Source organism: Melanotaenia boesemani, chromosome 12, assembly GCF_017639745.1.
Source record: "Melanotaenia boesemani isolate fMelBoe1 chromosome 12, fMelBoe1.pri, whole genome shotgun sequence".
In the NCBI taxonomy this organism is placed as follows: domain Eukaryota; kingdom Metazoa; phylum Chordata; class Actinopteri; order Atheriniformes; family Melanotaeniidae; genus Melanotaenia; species Melanotaenia boesemani.
The window spans coordinates 7,676,122-7,691,607 of NC_055693.1; the positions used below are offsets into that span (position 1 = coordinate 7,676,122).

General features: G+C 39.3%; 2 protein-coding genes across 4 annotated transcripts in view; both read left to right on the forward strand.

Annotated features, from left to right (window-relative positions):
• Positions 1-1,140: 1,140 nt before the first annotated feature.
• Positions 1,141-6,452, forward strand: LOC121650925. 3 transcript variants are annotated; one of them, XM_042002755.1, is made up of 2 exons: positions 1,141-1,435; positions 2,649-6,452. In XM_042002755.1, exons 1-2 carry the CDS (start codon positions 1,258-1,260, stop codon positions 3,944-3,946), a joined length of 1,476 nt encoding a protein of 491 aa, XP_041858689.1. In that variant the 5' UTR covers positions 1,141-1,257; the 3' UTR covers positions 3,947-6,452. The 3 variants fall into 3 exon arrangements, with proteins under 3 accessions (XP_041858689.1, XP_041858687.1, XP_041858690.1); XM_042002753.1 differs by having other exon boundaries at positions 1,142-1,435; positions 2,592-6,451; XM_042002756.1 differs by having other exon boundaries at positions 1,349-1,435; positions 2,666-6,451.
• Positions 6,453-6,772: 320 nt separating this feature from the next.
• Positions 6,773-15,486, forward strand: part of lats2 (large tumor suppressor kinase 2) — a 28,122-nt gene continuing 19,408 nt past the window's right edge. Inside the window, exons 1-2 of the mRNA XM_042001540.1 lie at positions 6,773-6,982; positions 11,786-12,493. Of these exons, the coding sequence (XP_041857474.1) occupies positions 12,155-12,493 (339 nt within the window). The 5' untranslated portion in view covers positions 6,773-6,982; positions 11,786-12,154. The remainder of the gene's footprint in view (positions 6,983-11,785; positions 12,494-15,486) is intronic.

A 15,486-nucleotide genomic window follows, 5' to 3' on the forward strand; every position in this document is an offset into this window, starting at 1 on the left:
GATTCCAAGTTTACAGATTTTCATCTTGAAATAATTTTCACTAAATTTTTTTTAAATGCTCTATTAGAAAAGTTTCTACTTTTTGAAATTATACCTTGAATAAACAAATGTGTACCTGATTCTTGTAACTAGGTCTTTTACTTAGGCATTTAATCAGTTTTAGGAATCCACCAGATTGGGTTATCATCATATTGGAATTCTTTATAGAAAATGGAGATGATATAAGACCTAAGTAATTCTTCAGAAAAGCAATGTTTTTTTTCCTATATATTTTTTTAAATAGAAGGCTTTATTGTTTTCGATTGTGTTCATTGTTGATATATTAATGAGGGTAGAAGGAAAAACAAACATTTGGCTCCTAAGACAACCTCTTGATTAAAAAAGAAGGATGCTTTTGGTAGTTTAGATTAATTGCGGTCATTCCATTTTATGTATTATAATTGGATTACTATGAATTCTATGGAATTGGAAAGAGTCTTATAAAGCGGCTTAAGACGATGTTTTTGTAATTTGGAACAATACAAATGAAGGTGAATTTGAATTGAATTGGTGGTTATCACCGCAGCCTCACAGCAAGAAGGTTGCGGGTTCAAGCCTTGGCTGGGGGTAGGTTTGAACAGGGGGCGGTGGCCTTTCTGTGTGGAGTTTGCATGTTCTCCCCGTGTATGCGTGGGTTCTCTCCGGGTTCCTCCCACCGTCCAAAGACATGCATGTTTGGTAAATTGGTTATTCTAAATTCTCCCTAGGAGTGCGTGTGTGCGTGTGTAAATGGTTGTCCATATCTATGTTGGCCCTGCGACAGACTGGTGACCTGTCCAGGGTGTACCCTGCCTCTCACCTGCTAAAATGCTGGGATAGGCTCCAGCTTCCTCGCGACCCAAAAATGGACTAAGCGGTTAAGATGATGGATGGATGAATGAATTTAAACAAAAAAATCGTCTTGTTTTATTAATTACTTTATTTCAAAGATATGACACGTTTTTAACACAATGAGCTTGCGTAGTAAAGACAAAACTTTTTAAGCCACGTGTTAGGTTAAAAAAATATAACAAATTACTACTGATACTGCGAAAATAATGAGCTGATTCTGGTGACGTCACCCTGAGACGGTCCAATCAGATCGACAAAGGGAAACGACGGTTGACGTTTTTTTGTTTGTTTTTTTTCCCTAACATCCTTTGGTCGGCCACCATTTTGGGAGTCAAAACACCCAACAAACAGCCGCACACACCTCCCACGCGTCTCCGTAGCCCTACTATGGTACACACATGTGTAGTAGCAGGCTGTAGGAACAGAAGGACGCCCGGCACCACCTTATCTTTCTACCGTTTCCCCCGGGACCCTGAGCGGAAGCAACGCTGGATAGCTGCCGTGAACCGAGAGGGCTGGGTGCCTAACGACGGCAGTCGGCTGTGTAGTAGTCACTTCATCTCAGGTATGAAATCAAGTCTAAAGTAATACGTACCCCAGCGGTAGTTTTGATCTAGTGCAGCCCGAGTACAAATTTTAGCTATGCTGCTTTTTTACGTTTTAGTATTCACAAAAATGCAACTTTATAGCGTATATGGAATTACATGTTATGTGTATAATTATTAGATAATATTTACAGACTGTCCTATATATTTAAGTTTCTTACATCTCACCTTGCAATGGTTGACAGCTCTAGTTTTTAGTGTAGCAGTCTGAAGGATGCCACAAAATCACATCACAAACATCAACATCTGTGTCCTTTAAAATATTGTCCTCACGTTTGGAAACAGCTGCCAAAGTGCCCATAAAAATTAAAATAAACGAATAACTGTAAAACAATTGTATGAAACCCTTTACTAGGCCCCAGAGTTCTCATCTTGTTGTTTCACCTGGTAAGATTAACATCAGACTTCTAGGGGATCCACGACAGACTGGGAAACAGTTGTCTTTAGTTTCTTTTAAGCTGAGTGTTTTATGTGATTAAAATAGTTCCTATATTGTCATAGTTGGTATAATTTCAATAGAATACACTGGATTTTAGGCATTGATAATTCATTATCTCAATTATAGTTAAATTTATTTTGTCAACATCATACCGTCATTGAGTTCTTTAAAGAAGCACTATTGAACTTTGGCAGATTTTCTCAATGAAGCACCCCTTAACAACATCCATTTTGTATCCTACCTGTACCCTGAGCTCTCTCAGTGCGACTTTAAATCTTTAAAGTTAAAATTATTCTTTGCAAATACAAAACTTGCACACAAGGTTTTTTCTTTAACTCACATCTCAAATGTCCAAGTTTTTCTTGCTTAATTACTTTGCCAAGATTGTTTATCAGAAAAATTTGTGAACTTCGGACATTCATAATTGATTAAGTGTAGCGTTTACATTTCTACCAAAACAAGTCCATTCACAAGAGGTCTTACTAAGTAAATGCTAAACCAAATCTCAGAACATGCTAGCTGTTTTAATAGAAATAAAGCTGCACCCTTTCCTAATTTTTTTTAAAATAATAGTTTGGGAAAGATTTCTGTCTGCTGAATGTAATTTGTCCTTAAACTTTACAGAGAAATGTGTCTAACATCAGGATTTCTGTATTCACCTTATTTTCTACATGCAGGTAAACAGGTGAAGAATCCACGTTCGCCAGATTATGTTCCTTCTGTGTTCACTGCAGTTCCCTTATCCTCTAAGATGAAGGAGCCAGGTGCCTTAGAGGTCCCAGACAAGCAGGAGGCCCACGTGGAGGCGGCCAACGCCTTGCTGTTCCTCCAGGGCCAGGGCAGGTCCACTGCAGATGATCCATGTCAGGAGGAGCGTACTGAGGAGAGGGAGCAGGAGGCTGTCGGAGAGGAGAGTTCATCATCTTCCCTTAGTGCTGACGAAGATGACGACAGCGATGAGGAATCTGTGAGTGACTGTAAGAAAGGAAAGTTTGCTCAGACATCCGATGTGTCAGTTAACTTTGATGACATTCTGAAAGCATTGAAGAAGGAGAACCAGACTCTCAGGGAGTCTGTGGAGAAAATGTCACTTTCTGAGAACTCTCTGAGGAACGACGCAGAGAAGGTAAAGTTTTACACTGGTTTACCCAACTACTTTGTCTTAGAGACTGTCATGTGGCTGCTGTCACCTCACATGGACAGAATGAGGAACATGAAGCTCTCAAAGTTCCAGCAGCTTCTGATGACACTAATGCGTCTTCGTTTAGACCTCCGCAATCAAGACCTCGCCTACCGTTTTGGAGTCAAAGTTGCCACGGTAACCAGAACAGTACATCAGATGATCAACATCATGTCTTCCACTCTGGTGCCGACAGCTGTCTTCTGGCCTTCCAGGGCTGAACTCCGGAAAAATCTCCCAGCAGCTTTGTGCAGCTCCCACCCAGACTGCGCTGTCATCATAGACTGTTTCACAGTGCCTTTTGAGGAGCCGGTTTCCCTAGGCAACCAACAGCAACAACAACAGAGGGTGCTTCCAAGCTCTCAGGGGGTGGGGTCAAGTTATAATGTGTTGAAGTATTTGATTGGTGTGGCTCCACAAGGAGTTGTCACTTTCGTCTCCAGGGGTGTGCTGGGAAATGCGAGTGACAAGAGTCTGGCTGAGGGCTGTGGATTTCTGTGCAAACTTCTCCCAGGTGATGTTGTATTGGCGACTCGGGACCTGGACATTGGTGAGTCTGTAGCGGCCCGGGGAGCCCTGTTTAAAATTGCTGGCAACTGCCAAGAAGAGACCTGTGGGAGACCAGAGGGCTCACCACTGGCTGATACAGACTCTGAGACAGTGAATGTGCAGAGGCATGTGGAGAGGGTAATCTCCATGGTGAAGAAGAGGTACGCCATGCTCACAGGCCCTGTTGAGAGCTCCTTCACCACAACTTCCGAGCGCACGTCAAACCTCTCAATCTTTGATAAGATTGTGCAAGTTGCTTGTGCCTTAAACAACCTGTGCATCTCTGCTGCTCCGCTTGAATGATTAGAACAGAATAACCTTCTTAATACTCTTCTACTTCCTTGTACTGCTTTGGTCTTTTCTCCCTGGACTCCATCTAAATCCACATGGCAACATTACATAATTTCTACAAAATATGATTTACACATACTTTCTCTAATTTCTGTCACTCTCCATTATCTAGGTATTTTTAATCTAGGCTATAGCAACAGTTCTTCCCAGCTTAGAAGCCTTGTTTTTGAGATGTATGGTCGCTAAGTTATGCAACTCAACTCACAAAGAATGGTAGATTTGCAAAGAATTTATTTTTGAGGTTGTGTATGACAAAGAAATGTCTTCATTGCTCTTTTGTGAATACTGAAAAGGGCAAAACTCAGTCTGTTTTTCCATGTCGAACAAACACTACTGCATTGTAATAAAACTGATAACATCCTCTTTCTGTTGCAGAAAAAGATGATAAATCAGCTCTTGGTTGCTTGTAAAGGGGGAGCAGCTCATGTAATATTAAAATATATATGGCACGTCTTAAAGTAACAAGAACAGTATCACACCTAGAATCAAGGTTAACCAACTGCTGGTGAGCAACAGAAACATGGACATTTCTTGACCAATTCAACTTCTATGTCTGCAGACATACCACAGGCCAATTTAGTACCTTTTTAGCCAAGTCTGGTATTAATCAACTACCACAGTTAGTTACAGTCCACTTCCTGGAAAGTTACCCATCTGTGCATTTTAGATATTTTCTTAATTAAGCTAGAATGCATGTATTAATTAAATGGAAAGATTTAAGTGAAATAGCACCCTTATTTATTTTTTTTTTTTAAGTTATCTTTTGTTGTCCTCAATTTTCAGTGCCTTAGTTTATAAAGCTTTTTACAAATGTGCCTGCATTTCCTACAGGTATTTATTTTTGGCACCTTACAATATGCTTCAGACCCTCGTCTGGTCTGGTACTTGAGTCAGAGATAAGGAGTCAGAACTCAAATGAAACATCTCATATAACCCCACCAAGCTTTTTGCATATTGAAAGGGATTTTCAAACATCCACCATTTATGTGAATATGTCTAAAGAAACCAAGCGGTTATAGTCATGCATATCACAGAGACTTTTGTGTTTTGGTTCAGTCTAAAATGAGTTGGAACTCTTTCCATTCAGGTTGTGAGTTTTAACATGTGTTGCTTCAGTCTTAACCAGCATTGAGTTCAAAATGTGCCTTCTGTTCTCAGGCACGTCCAAAGATGGCTGTACGTCCTTTCTGAGCAGTTATATTTCTGTTCACTTGTAACCTATGCACAAATTTTACCCCTCCACCTGCAATGCCTGTTTATCTGTCAAGGTTACATTTCTGTTTTCATTTGAATGCTGTTATCTCATGTAGGTCTTTAAATCAGAGACTTGTCTTTAATCAGCAGTAATGTAGATGTTTTTTTTTCCTCCTTGATGCATGTGTTTTTGATGAATAGATATGGCTCCTTTTCTCATTATTGACTCACCAAACTGATGTCTGCAAACTGGAAAACACTTATTTCTAAAAATGGGAAATCACTCCCTCTGATAGCAACAACTGTTGTGTACTATGGGGTTGTTATCAGATGAAACCAAATGCCTGTGTTATTAAAAAATATTTGTGATTTCAGTGTTTGTTAAATCTGTTGTATTTTAACATGAGCACCATTTGTCGTTTTGTTTCTACATAAATAAAATAATTTAAGTTTAGGATACTTGCAAAACCTGGCCGATATATAATGTGGCATCCTTCTAAAAATAAATAGAAGATGAAGAAGATTTTTGTTGAAAATGAATGAAATGTGTTAAGAGAGACACTGGTTAATGTCTGTTCTCTTACACCACCATGCTGTTTGTCTTTATGCTACAGTTACATGTGCTTCCATGTTGAGTAACCTGTAGAAGTTTCTACCGTAATATGGATTCAATATGGATTAATTTAAGTTTAGGAAATGCAACATCCCTTTGCTGGTTCCTCAACACTTAAAACCTTTTAGTTTAGTGACGTTAGTACCATCTAACTCTGTTATAACTTTATGACTATGGGGTTGGATTTCCTCTAACACTCATTAAATTTAACGCTTTTTAAATGAACACTTTTATTTGATTTGTAAAAAGTTGTTCAGATTCCAGAGGGGAGTGACTGAGTAATGTAATGTACTGATATCTTTTCATTTATGAAAGGGAGAAAAATTCTGTGGAGGAGGCTCCACCTTGAGTATGTGGGATCAGAGAGCAGGGAAAAAGAAGATGTCTCACTCCCTTTCTTTTTAAAGTCACTTTTTATAATAATAATAATAAAAATACAGATCAGAGTTTTTGCAACCTCAGGAACTCCTTCAGAGAAAATGTTGATGCTCAAAATTCATTATCAGAGTTGGGTCATATATTTGGATTTAGAGAAACTGCGTGATGTGCTCATACTCTACTTTTATTGTTCAGCTTTTGTTTTCTACTAAACTACTATTTGTAAATGTATTTTTATTTAAAACGTCACAATTTAAAGTCAACAATTTCCCCTTCAAAAGGTAGAGTAAACGCAACAAGTAAATATACAAGTAATAAAAAAAGAATTATAAAAGATGTTATGCTTACTATCTTGTGTATTTCATACATTTGCGGTAATGTATAATGAGACATGACTGGATTGTATAATTGTAAAATGGTTAATAACAAAAATTCGACTTTAAAACGTTGTCTAGGTTCAAGTTTAACTTAAATTACATTACAGTTTTTAAAAAAGCAACAGAGTGAATTTTGTTTAAAATAGACGAACTTTGCATCCGTGCTGACGTTCGTCGGTCCGTCACGTGACCTGTGGAATGTTAACAATGCAGCGAGTGTCCAACTTTGTGCTGCATTTCTGATCCTGCCTGGAGTTTGGGGAGAAAATGGAGGCTCATTTCTTCATATTTACCCAGTTGCGCCGTCTTTGCTGAGCTTTTCTGTTGTGTCTATGCGCTCTGAATCCGAGAAACGGACTTTAAAAGTGACAGTTGGACGGGATTTACTTCCCAATCTTGAGTTATTCGTGCTACTTCTATCACATGGTAAGTTGAGTTACTTTTTTGGGGAGGGGAGTGGTGGTGTGACTTATTTCTACGACTTGTTGCTGAGGAAAATGTTCCGTAACGGGTGTGTTCAATGAAGGTGTATAGACAATGAAACATTTTTTCCCTACCTCTTTCAGTTTTAAGCCTATTTGGGGTGAACGGCACTGCCTCCATTTTTTCCCTGCATAGGAATGTGTTTCTGGTCTCAGCCCCCAGCCTTGCCTCGGGTACAGTGAGGAAGGCCACAGAGCATTAAAACAGGGGTTTCCACACGTTTCCGTGTCCAGGGGCCCACGGATAAGAACTACCATCCTCATAAACATCGTTTTCTAATTTCTGTAAGAGTTCATAAAGCAGATACCCAGATTTAGACCTCATCATTTGGGACTAATTTAGAAAAATTGTAGTATTTTTTAAAATTAAATTCCTTGTTAAGTACCTCTTAAGGGCAATCAGAAACTATGCAATGATCATATCCCCCTGCCTTTATTTCAGTGATTTATTTGACTTTAGCTCAACTCTGATGAATATGCAATAATGCATGAAATAGCATGTTAATACTCTGGAATAATTTTGTAGTTACTATCTGTATATATTTGGATAAAGGGGACTTGTTTTACGCAGCTCCTTTAGTTTTGTGTGTCTCATTCAGGTGTGCTACTACTATTCTCAAACACGCACTCTCACTCAATAAACATTTGTTTTATTGCACAGTTGTTCATCACATCAGTTTAGGTGTTTGAGCTGAGCTTTAAACAGCACCCCAGCAATGTGCTGTCAGGCTCCACAGCTGGATCTCATGCCATCAGGGAGTTAAAGGTATCCTAACAGGAATGACTGCAGCGCACATGCTGGCAGATGTCGGCTGTGGCTATTTCCCCTGAGTTTGTGTATTTTATTGCTAAGTTTGGTGAAATTAGGGCATAGGATGTATGCGATGGCACCTCTGCTGCACCAATGTATGGGTTGAATTTAATGTATGGAGAGAGGTGAATAGCTTGCTTCACATGGACATGCAGGTATACTTTTAAGATGTATTATTGTTTAAAACTCTTAGCAGCAGCTGGAGAATTTCACATGATATTGCTAGAAATAAATAAAACATTGCATTGACTTGTTGGAAGGAAGCAAAGTCGTCTATCTCTCAAATTGACACATGCAGTGTCGCAGCTGCAGGGACCTCCAGCTGTTGTCTTTGCCTTTGCACTACTCAGACAGACTACACCAACTTTGCCTTTTAGGAAGTTGTGTTTTTCCCCTTGTTCCTGCAAGATGCACCACATTCAAATCTATCAGATAGGATACATGTTGCTGAATATTCTGTGCAGAATTATTTGAGTTATTTAACGCTAAATACCTGCTTTTGAATGCAACACCTAGTGGCTGTTATGGGAACTGCAGGAGAGTTTATTTGAATAGTTTCTTCTCCAAGTGACCTTATTTTGCCACTATGAAAAGAGGTTTTATGTTATATTGTAGGCTGTTATGTTTTATGCAAATATTGATAGAACAAAAATAGAGTAATGCTCACCTGTTTGTTGAGCTTATTTCATAAAAAAGTTAAAATTAGTGACTCATTAAGACAGATATTTCCTCTGTGTGTAGAGTAAGTGCTCTTTGTGAAAATGTAACGTTTTTGCCAGTTTATGGTTGCCTGTCATCTGGTGCTGAATTAGAGATAAAGGTTAGGAATGTATTAGTTGGTGTAAAGTACGAAACTGTGTGTGAATAAGTTGTGCTTTCCTGAATAGTTAACACAAGTCATATAGTCTTTAGGGTGACAGCACCCTCCTAGATTTATATTCAGACACAGATCCCTACATCTTGTTTTTTGGTTTATTTTGGTCAGCACAGACTGTCCCGTGATTCGGCGGTGGTATTTTACTTGTAGTTACTTGTGGAATGGAATGCTCATTGCTCGGACACGGCGCCTGAAGCATCACAGGAATGGAGGCAAGAGATCCCAGAGATGGGGAAACATTTATGCAGCCTTGCCCCACATCACCCATCACCCAGCTATATTTAAAAAGAAACAGAGAGAAAATGTGTTTTTGTCTGTACAGAGTTTGTCAGCACAGTGAAGGCTGTGTCTTTCTTAGAAATGGCCCAAAGGGATGAAAGCAGCCAGAGAGGAGGCTGATGAAACTGTATTCAAGAGCTTTTTTTATGGTGGGTTGCAGCTCAGGGCGATATGGCTGAAATCATTCATACAATATGATCCTGTTTTTGATTTCTGTACACAGACTATAATTATGTGAAGTGTCTTTGTCTTTTGCTCTTATGTAAGTCAAACATCTGTCCTGTTTTCCCCCTTGTAAAAGTAAGTTTAAATGTTTTCCTTTAAATTGTGTTCTTAATTTTTACACAATTAAAAAACACAAGAGCCTTCTGTTTAGTGGAATACTGTTCTGTGTGATGCAATAGCATCATTTACTGTTTGCTGTGAGTTAGAAGCTAATCTTGTATGCCATTCAGCCCAACTTGACCCCCTTAAACAAACTGTTTTACTGTTGTTTGAGTTAAACAAAATTTCTTTTTCTTCTTTAATATACCCCTGTCCCACTTTCTTTTTTTTTAGAGATTTGCATCTGCTTAAAAGCATTTCTGGACCAGAAGAACATTTCTATGTTAGCTTTTTCCAGTTTTTGGCAACACTTTACACAATTAATTGGGTGTTTTGCCATCAGTTGAGTCTTTTGGCACCTGTCGTTATACAGCTCATTTTATTTTACCTTTATTACACCCAAACACCGGCTCATTTCCCATTTCAATGACTGTTGTAGAATAACTAACCAGCTGATGTACTTTTTGTGTTGGCAGAGAATTAATACATTTCATTAAAAATATTGATACTTATAAGACCATCTCTCACTCGGCTGTTTGTCTCCCGAGCTCTCACATATTCATTAAACTGTGGTGATGTTAAGCTGCTTTCGTCCAACAACACAACCTATTCTCATTTCTTGTACATATGTGAAGTTAAACTATTTTAGAAATAAATTTGAAAAAAAGATTCAATTCATCTTCACATGATTCCCGTATGTTTCAGTCCTGGTACCAACACAGAAAGCGTCTTGATGTTTGAGGTCATTAATTTGCTGCAGGAAATGCCTTCAGCACATCCACAGTTTTCAGGTGAAATTCCTGCACGGATCCACCTGCCAACAAAACGTTTTGAAACGGAACTAAATCCATTAAAGTAAATGTTATCTTTGCATGTTTAAACCTGCCAGAGGGCGGTTGTATCTACCAGTTTTCCTGTGATGGTTATAAATCACATTGGTATCTAGAGATCGACAATACCTGCCAGCAATATGGAAATTTACAAATATATCCAAAGCCTGTCAACTGCTCGGTTGGCCTGTAAGTCGAGCTATTTGTCCACCAGTAAAATGCCATTTCAGGTTGGACTCTGTCACCACATTTAGACATTTTAACTAAAATAAATCAAGAAATAGATGTCCTTATAAGCAGTTATTTTTTCTTTAACTTTTGTGCGCAGATGTGAGCAGAGCATGGTGGTTGCCATATTTAAGTACAACAGCGCTATTAAAAAATGAGGTTCACTAAAAAAAGATTAGCTTTTGTCTATAAAATGAATGCTATAAAATACACAAGGTCCTTATTTAAATTTCTAATGCCATCTACATGTCCCGGCTTAAATCTTCATAATCTTTTAAGATGTTAAAGGTGTGGGGTGGGTCTCCCTGGGTGGTACTCCAAACAGCTACAGGTGTGACTTGTAGTGAGGTGAGGAATTTGTGAAGATGATCATTTAAATGTTTGTAATGTGGTTAAGGAACTACATTTCTAGTAAATTTTCCCTGAAAGCCAAAAACTAATAAAATTCTTAGTATATTTTCAATATGTCAGTAAGCAATTTGTTTATAGGACTGATTCTATACACATTTTCTTTTTTCCAAGCTTAATCTGAAGAAACTCGCCTTAAAGCATGAAAATGTTCAAATTTAGAGATGCTGAAAATACTGTCGCCATGAGCTCTGGATTTATAGCCAAACTTGTAGTATAGTCTGTCTCCTTTGACTTAATTTTTCATGCATAAATAAGCCTTGCAAACTTTCACTGTCACCCTTGATATGAGTGTTTCAAGTCGATCCTCACGTGAAACTGCACACAGCAACATGTGCTTATATTCCACACGTCATTCAGAGTAATGCTGTTGTGACAAAATTTGGAGCATGTCCTTCCAGATAAGATTATCAGGTGGTGTTAAATATCCGATCGCGAGGGGGGTGGGCATCTCAGGCTGAGGGGCTGTTGTTGGGGAGGGAGGCTGACTTGTTCTGACCCCTTGCTTGAGGTCTGTATTCTCAGAGGGGTGTTCACCAATGACCACGCTGCAGAGGTATGCAGTGACAGGGGCTCAGTTGTGCAACTGCAGCTATGCATTGATGGGGTGTGGAGGTGGGGCAGGTGGAGTTTTATGACCACTGGCATTCCTGAATTATGCACAAGGTATGCACCGGTGCTTTGCACCACTGATATGGAATTTGACTCCCAGGCTTCCAGGTAATAATAGTCTGAAACTGGTCCCAAGTAGTAGTTGTGACATTTTGTGACCAGTGGCAAAATATTTAGAATTCCAGATCTTTAACCTTTTATTCCACCACAAGTTTAAAAATTTTTTTTTTTTATGAATTTCTGTCCAAATTTGTATAGCAGTTCTGAAACTTAGCATGCAAACAATCCAGTCTGTGCTTTGATAGCAAAAATAAGGTAAGCATGAATGTCATGCACAATCACAACCTCTATATTCTAACTCCATCCCTTCTTCTACAGGCGCAGATTGGCATCATCATGTTTTGGCTCTGCAGTGCCCTCATGAGTGGCTGCAATTCCTGGAATAAGCTGGAACCTGAGCCTTGAAAGCCACACCATGGAATGCTTGTAGTATTCCACCTCGCCTTCGTCCACCCCGCCATCATCAGCAGGAATCGGAAACACAAAGTGAGACACAAATGACTGAGGGACATAGAAGAGGTCTCCTAAATCGTTGCCTCTGATCTATGCTCCTGGAGGCTCTTTATCTATTTAGGTCAGCCCGTTTGAGAGGGATTTTTAGGAGGGTATAGGGGAGTGAGTTTCAGTCTGTGTGTGTGTGCTTGCGTGAGTGTGTTAGAGTAGGTGCCTGTCCTGGGCACTAAGGCCATGAGGCCCAAGACTTTCCCAGCAGCTCCATACGTGGGCAACACACGGCAAAGGCTTCAGGAGATTAAAGAGGGCCTGAAGCAGCCGGCCAAGCTGGTGAGCCAGGCTCTGCATGGTGGTAGCTCCAGGTCCGAGGGGGGCAGAGGGGCCGACTCCAAGAGTGGGAAAGATGCGGCCAGCCGACAGCAGCAGCTCCGACCTCCGCAGAAGTTCAACAACTACCAGAATGCGTTGCGAGAAATCCGCAAGTCCCTCATGCCCTTTGCCAACGAGTCAGGAGAGGCCGGAGAGGTTAACCGGCAGATGCTGCAGGAGCTCGTCAACGCAGGCTGCGACCAGGTGAGCCACAGGGAGGGAGTTTCCTGTAGCAGTGCAAGTTCCTGTCATAGTGTCCATGGGACTGAGGGTATTCTTTTGTATGGCTTCAGGGAGATTTCATTAAGTTAATTAACCCCTTGAGGGCCTAGATAGACATAAAACTTTCATGAAGTACAAATAAATTTATCTTGTTGCAACATCCAAGAGAAAATGGACAGAGGTCACCCACTCTGTTATGTTTGTCAATATTAGTCAAGTTTGTTAGTAGAAACAGCTGGATGCTCTTGTGATCAGCTGTGTGAGTAAAATGGAAACTCTCAGTTTACATCTCCACTTATGTGCCTCTACTGTGTTTTAATTTCTATTGTCATTCATTTATTCATCACGGCAACCTCAAAATGCACATAAAAAATGACTGATTGAAAGCCTACCTCTTACTGTGAGTGTTGGGAACAATAAAGTTGAAGTTGCTCTGCTGGATAAACCTTTTGATAATATTTCTGAATTCTGTCAATCAGATTTTTTATTAAAAAATTTAGGCAAACAAATCTTTTAGTATGGTTAAAATAGAATTTTAAAGAAAATTCTAATGAGAATTATTTGTATACGACTTAAATAACTTATGACCAAATATCTAGGTCAGATAAATATTTGTGTCAGTGTTTGAGGTCTGTGTCTTGAAGCCACTCTGCCTCCTTTTAACAGGAATTTTCAAAGAAAACTCTCTAAAGTGCTTTTCACTATTAGATGCAATACAAATCAAGACTCCCCTTCCAAGTGTATAGCAATTCAGTTATGTAACACAGGCCTCAGCGTTGAAATGTTGAAACATCAGGTGGATTTCTCAATAGGGCTGTTTGGCTCTTTTTCTCCCTCCATCCCACTTGAAGAATTCAATTCAGACATCTGAAGAATGAAGAGAGAGAATGTTTCCACAGGAAATGAGGGTCTGTTTCACACTCAACTTCCAGCCACAGAAATCAAAGCTAAAATGGGTCACGTGGAAGCTGTTAATTGGGGGTCACTTCACCTCCTTCCAGCTGGAGAATTGGTGTCAATGCAAAGACAGTCTTCGGACAGTTAGTGCAAGTTTTAAAGGATTTACTTTAGTGAAAACCTGAATTTTATCCTGTCAAATACTGGAAGTTGATGAGCTTGCTTTAACAGCTCCTCGTATAAGTCGAGCATGTGGAAACACTTGGAAGCCCTTCGTCTTTCCATGCCAGCTGTTTGTAGCTGCAGTTTGAAGGGGAAACCCAAACGGGTCTGAAACGGGATCAGTGAAAATGAATAAAGTCTGTATTTGTGCCTCGGTGCCATTGCCACACTGACCATGCTCCAGTTTCTACATGCCCAGCTAGACTGAACAGCAGCCAGATAACCCTCCAATTTTCTCTTTTTCATTACCTGCTCTTTAGGAGCTGTAGAAATCTGCACTGAAGCAAAGTGTGTGAGGTATGTTAAAGGGGCGACTTAACCAGATGATTAGATCAGATTGTCTTTACAAAATGCGGTTAGTCTAGTTAAGATCTGGTGCGTCTGTGGTCAAAGGCCCTGTGATGGAGCACGGTATGCCAAAAATGCTCCGCTCAAGCCCATGCACAGCACTATGAAGGAGAGCAGCCAAATTGATTTTAGGCTTATCACAAACAAAGACCCACTGTTTGTGTTTTTTGCTGATAGCAGGACCCTTGCTTGGCATCTTGTTTCCACATCTGGACTGACTGTGTGCCACATCAGGGGACTGAGAATGGGCTCCGTAGATCTGATTTCTTATTATTTTTCCTCCATTAATGCTCACTAATTTCTCACTCTTTTTTTTCTTTACTGGTCTTCTGTTGTATTTATGTTTTAAATCCAAATTAAGTCTTAGATTTTAATGCGATTGCTGAAAAAATATCTGCTATTATATTTTAGAAATTAAATTAAGAGATCTGATTCAGCTATAAAAATGTCTAAGAACTCAAAGGGTTGAAGTGATGAGCAGAGGAAAGCAGACTGCAGAACTGAGTGGGTGATTTACTGTTACGCTTCAGCAAGCTGGCAGTTGAGCTCCAGGCTCTTAGTTGGTTTTCCTAGGGGATTTCTAAAATTCTTTGCAGATTTTGATAGAAAGTGTTTTTTATCTAAAGTAGTTACTGGAGTAACAGATGCTGGGGTGACTCACATCACTTAAACAAATCTTCCTAAGTGGTAATCAGATCTGAGTTTGATTTAGCCAAAACAAGAGGATAGATGGGAAACTCTAAACCATAGAAATGAAAGATTTTGGTCATATTACAGCTGCTGATCTATGATTTAAATTGGTCTTGTTGATCTCTTAAACTACTCTGTTTAAACTAGAGAGCAGAAGCTGTTCTTTATTAGAAGCAATAGATAGCTAGTTAGATGCTCAGCATTGCTTATAGATTTCATAATGTAATGGTAAGAGGCATTTTCAGTGTTTATCACTATTTTCTTGTCAACCAAAAAACTCCCAAAGTCAAAAATGCTCAAAACATGGAATCACACAGAGAACTGTTCAGTCTTTTTCAGCTGTTTTTTCCTAAACTTGTACAGTAATGCAGTAATACAGTAATAATATTCTCAATGTTCCTTTTATTACTCTCTTAAGTTTAATTTTAGTTTAGTTTCAAAATGTAAAGGTATTTAGACTGAAGTGGATTGTATTTTTTATCCTAAACCTTCTCAAAGTGAATTATCTTTTACTAGGTTATGTGTTCTGCTTGGACCAGAGCCTCCAGATAGACGATTTATGTGATATTCTCACAGCACTAGCTGTCATTGGTCTTTAAGGGTTCTTTGAATCATCAAAATTGAAAACTGCAGCGTCATAAGTAGCATAATTTGCTGTTTCCTCCCGTGTTTTTTATATTAAGTTTATTTTGTTGCTGATCCAGCATTTTAAACATCTTTGAAATGTTTGTGGGCCGCAGTGACAGCTATTTCCTCTGCTGCAGTGCTGGGTAGTTGACCTCCATCGCTGTCACCATTGTGAATGGACCAGAATGAGA

What these genes read in the sequence shown, in the direction of transcription:
- LOC121650925 (XM_042002753.1), top strand. Translation starts at nt 1,258, where the DNA reads ATGGTACACACATGTGTAGTAGCAGGCTGTAGGAACAGAAGGACGCCC. An exon ending in TAGTAGTCACTTCATCTCAG is followed by an intron (nt 1,436 to 2,591) that starts GTATGAAATCAA and finishes TTCTACATGCAG; the next exon opens with GTAAACAGGTGAAGAATCCA.